The sequence below is a fragment of the Engraulis encrasicolus genome, chromosome 11 (assembly GCF_034702125.1).
Source record: "Engraulis encrasicolus isolate BLACKSEA-1 chromosome 11, IST_EnEncr_1.0, whole genome shotgun sequence".
Lineage (NCBI taxonomy): Eukaryota > Metazoa > Chordata > Actinopteri > Clupeiformes > Engraulidae > Engraulis > Engraulis encrasicolus.
Window position 1 is genome coordinate 18,234,304 of NC_085867.1, and position 5,000 is coordinate 18,239,303.

Here is a 5,000-nt window from a genome sequence, read left to right on the forward strand (position 1 = left end):
TCAAAAAATACGTAATCTTTTTGTTCAGCACCAGGGATTGTGCACAAGTAACTCTCTACAAGTGATTATTTCTTTATAGCCTATAAAGAATATGTCCTTATAATTTATAAGCAAATTGTCATTCAATCTAGTCTGATTTGGGAATTATGTCAAGACATCAGTAAAGGGTTTCGAACAAAAGTAGCCCTCGGGTAGCTCTCAGTAGCCCTTGGGTAGCCCTCTTACCCAGAAAGGTTGGGGACACCTGAGCTATACTATTCTATTCTATTCTATTCGACAGAGAGCAGCTTTTTTGCAACGGAACCTTCAAGACGGCATATGTGCATATTTATGCATGTGTATGCATACTTACATAATAGCGTTGAAAATTCTGTTCAATTTCTAGAGCCGTTGCGCCTTAACGAGCTATTCTATTGCATTTTAGTATATTCAATTCTACTCTATTCTGTATAATTCTCTTACCTCGTGATCGAAATCAGGCCCTACGAACTGGGGCGTGTTGGGGTGGTTGAGGAGGTGGAGGATGGTGGTCTATATTCTATTCTATTTTATTCAATTATGTTCTATTCCATTCTACTCTATTGTAATGTATTATATTGTATTGCATTGTACTGTGTTGCCTAATCTCTGGCTCAACGTCAGGCCCTACAAACTGTTGGGGTGGTTGAGGAGGTGGAGGATGATGGTCTCTATATTGTATTGTGCTGTATTGTATTCTACTCTATTCTATTCTAATGCATTCTATTGTATTGCACTGTACTCTGTTACCTTACCTAGAGATCGAAGTCGGGCCGTACGAACTGGCACGTGTTGGGGTGGTTGAGGAGGTGGAGGATGGTGGTCTATATTCTATTCTACTCTATTGTATTGTAATGTATTGTATTGTATTGTATTGTATTGTATTGTATTGTATTGTATTGTATTCTATTCCTAATGGATTCTATTGTATTGCATTGTACTCTGTTGCCTTACTTCTAGTTCGACGTCGGGCCGTACGAACTGGCGCGTGTTGGGGTGGTTGAGCAGGTGGAGGATGGTGGTGATGAGGGCCTCGTTGATGCGGCTCAGCTGGCAGTCGATGACGCTCTTCAGGATGGTGCTCAGGCCTCCGCGCTGCGCCACCACCTCCGGGTTCTTCAATGCTGATGATGATGTAGACACAGGAGCACAAACACATGTATAGTGTCCATGCGTTCAGACACACACACACGTGCACGCACACACACACACGCACGCACACACACGTGTAGTATGCAAAATACAGACAAACACACCACACAAAACGATATACTGTACGTTGTATATGCATGGTTGCTGAAACGTACTTTTTATTTTTCAATTTGCATTAATGTGGGTATGGAGCGTGCACGTGTGTGTGTACAATATTGAATCTGTGCAATGTGTGTATGAGTTTCCGTGTGCGTGCGAGCGTGAATGAGCTAACCTCACTCAAAATGGCTATGCATGATACTTCTCCTGTGTGTGTGTGTGTGTGTGTGTGTGTGTGTGTTTATGTGTGTTAGCTTACCCAGCTCGCAGACGATGGCTATGCATGCCCGCACCATGCGATCCTTCTCCTGCAGCCCATCATTGCCCACGGCGATGAGCGAGTTAGTGACGGAGCTCGGAAAGGCGAGAGCGTTCACAGCAATCATCTACACACACACACACACACACACACACACACACACACACACACACACACACACACACACACACACACACACACACACACACACACACACACACACACACACACACACACACACACAAGCACACGCACGCACGCACACACACACACACACAGAAAAGGTACACAGAAACAGAGAGAGACAAAGACAGAAACGGAGAGAGACAGTGAGTAGAGATGCTATTGCTCCAAAGTTGCTCAGTGTGATTTTGTGCCTATCATTTTAGGCCTGGAACATGCTTGCTGTATGACTTAACTTTCATGACAGTGTACACCAGGCATCACCAACGTGGTGCCCGAGGGCGCCAGGTAGCCCTCTAGGAGCTTCTGAGGTGCCCACCAAGGATGTTAAGAGCCTATAAAGAATATTTCCTTATAATTTATAAGAAAATTGTCATTCAATCTAGTGTGATTTGGGAATTATGTCAAGACATCAGTAAAGGGTTTCGAACAAAAGTAGCCCTCGAGTAGCTTTCAGTAGCCCTTGGGTAGCCCTTGGTAGCCCTCTTACCCAGAAAAGTTGGCGACACCTGGTGTACACATACTTGCTGCAGAACTACTGTACAGTATAAGAGCACAGCACAGCAATGCATACGATACTGGAGGTATCATCCAGAGAGAGTAGAGAGAGAGAGGTTCCATTGGCCCATTGTTTCCTGGTTCTATTATTAGGGGGAAATGCCCCTTTAGGCAGACCTAGGCAGACCTGAGGACTGTTCTATTCAATGCTAGGAGCATTATGACACGCCCCTTTAGGCAGATCGGAACCTGGTCACATTAGGTGCCCATAGAAACCTATTATGTTGGCATATCTCTATACTTAAAGAATCTCTGGTATCATCTACAGTAAGGCAGAGATGAGCAACTTTCATGGTGAAGATGGCCACATCTTTTCATTGCCCCCCTCAGAGTGCCACATGACCGTTGGTTGCTCACTGGCTGCAGATATTGTTTGGAAGCAATAAGAGTGTTTCGTAGCAGCCAGCAGCATAATTACAACGGATTGACTCAGTAGTAAATCTGGTCTTTTTTTGATTATGTTTTATTTACGGGCCGCACTGAGTGAGGAAGCAAGCAGCATGTGGCCCCCGGGCCTCCAGTTGCCCACCCCTGATAGAAAAGGGCCTCTCATTAATATTTTCCACCGTTGCGTGAGGAGATCTTTCAGACTTCAAACACCCCCCCGACCCACCTCGGTTTTGTTAGAATTGCTCCATGCACATACTGTACGTCGGCGTACCTTGTGTAAGGTGTCCTGCCACTTGTGAAATTGGCATATAATATGCATGGCAAAAATTGCACATTCGCATATCCTGCAGCAAGCATATCCCGGGCCTGAGTTTATTCCCAGAATTGTTGCTGCCAAGTCACAAATACTGTATTGTATAATGTTGTCTTTTTCCTGAATATTGAAAATGTACAATGTTTGGTCAGACCAGTGATTAGTTTATTACTCGATGAATATCAAAAAGATATAAAAAAGATATCAAAATATCAAAAAGATATTTACTCAGTGAAGCAAAGTAAATATTTACTCAGATATTTCCTCAGTCAAGATCAAATCTGGAATGGACACCATATATTTTGACAGCAAGCTAGCTCCTTAAATTACATGTGGACCTGTCTCCTCCTACTGCAAATGGGCCGTACTCTTTGCTGAAAACACTCAACTACATCATAACAACATTGCTATGACAATGCAGAGACAATGCGGAGAGTCTTAAATGACCCATTAAGACTTGATCATTGTCATTTTGGCTGACAGTATGGTTGTAACAGATGCTCTTCACTAAGGGGTTAAGAGTTGCTTGAACCGATCAGACATACAGTACATAGCGTTTCCAAACATGTCGTTCGTGTGGCATGACAGGGTGTGGCACACTGGATGCCAGGGCATCATTTCCATACTACCGTGGAATTACAGACGGTGTGCGCGTGACACATGGACAAAAAGCTGGACGCTCTTTTGCATTCAAACCAAATACAGACGGGAGGGATCCCAGTTCAAAGGGTGCATTGTTTCACCAACCAAGCAGCCAACCACCATACAGAGACACACACACATTCACACACACACACATTCACACACACACACACACACACACACACACACACACACACACACACACACACACACACACACACACACACACACACACACACACACACACACACACACATGCATGACTCTCTCACACACACACACACACACACACACACACACACACACACACACACACACACACACACACACACACACACAGAGACACTCGCACACACACACACATCCGACTTCTGCTGCTTTGTCTGGCTCACAGCACCCTACACACACACTCACACACACACACACACACACACACACACACACACACACACACACACACACACACACACACACACACACACACACACACACACACACACACACACAATGTGTCTTTCAGAGGCATACGAAAACAAACAGTGTTTTATAGGTGGCGGCATTATCAAAGAGGGACTGATTCTAATTGTTTCCATAGCGCAATAGAAAGAACCGTTTCTCAAACTCTCCTGTCCATGCAAATAAAATCCCAATTCCCTTTTCTGCTGCCAGCTAAAATTGCAAGGGAAAAATTCCATGCAAAGACTTCAGATGCAAAACCTTTCGAGTAACTTAACGTAACAATGTAACAACGTAACATAACAACGTAACATAACAACTTAACATAGCAAAGTAACGTAACAAACTCTTTAACTACTATTATGATTGATTTATGAGTTGTTGCACTTGATAATAATTTTTTATTTTTTATTTTAATTTATCCTTTATTTAACCAGGAAGGGTCCCGTTGAGTCACAGTGACTCTTCCTCCAGGGAGTCCTGGCCAAGAGGCAGCAAGTTAAAAGTTACGAAAGAACAAATACAAAAGACAAGGAACAAGACTACCAAAACAGTAGACAGAACAACAAAACATTACAAAAAATGCTTTTCTATAGCGATTGGAAAATTCACTTTGGTGTTTTACATGGTTATGGCCCGGGACTAATGGGCTAATAGGTTAATATTAACCAATTGGCAAACACAACTTTGACAAGTCATTGTATGTGCACATGTGTTAATACGCTCGTGTGTGTGTGTGTGTGTGTGTGTGTGTGTGTGTGTGTGTGTGTGTGTGTGTGTGTGTGTGTGTGTGTGTGTGTGTGTGTGTGTGTGTGTGTGTGTGTGTCAGACTCACCTTACGAACCAGCCGCAGTGCTTGCGTCCGCTCCACCTCATTGCTCTGCTGGATGTCTATGCACCTGCACACATTAAAAGGTCAAAGGTTATCTA

At 43.6% G+C, this 5,000-nt stretch overlaps 1 protein-coding gene across 1 annotated transcript in view; it reads right to left on the reverse strand.

Moving 5' to 3' along the window:
- LOC134458023 (rapamycin-insensitive companion of mTOR-like) overlaps positions 1–5,000 on the reverse strand; it is a 98,268-nt gene that overhangs the window by 55,005 nt on the left and 38,263 nt on the right. The window contains exons 6-8 of the mRNA XM_063210102.1: positions 4,906–4,969; positions 1,529–1,655; positions 973–1,142 (exon numbers count right to left, since the gene is read on the reverse strand). Coding sequence (XP_063066172.1) covers positions 973–1,142; positions 1,529–1,655; positions 4,906–4,969 — 361 coding nt within the window. The remainder of the gene's footprint in view (positions 1–972; positions 1,143–1,528; positions 1,656–4,905; positions 4,970–5,000) is intronic.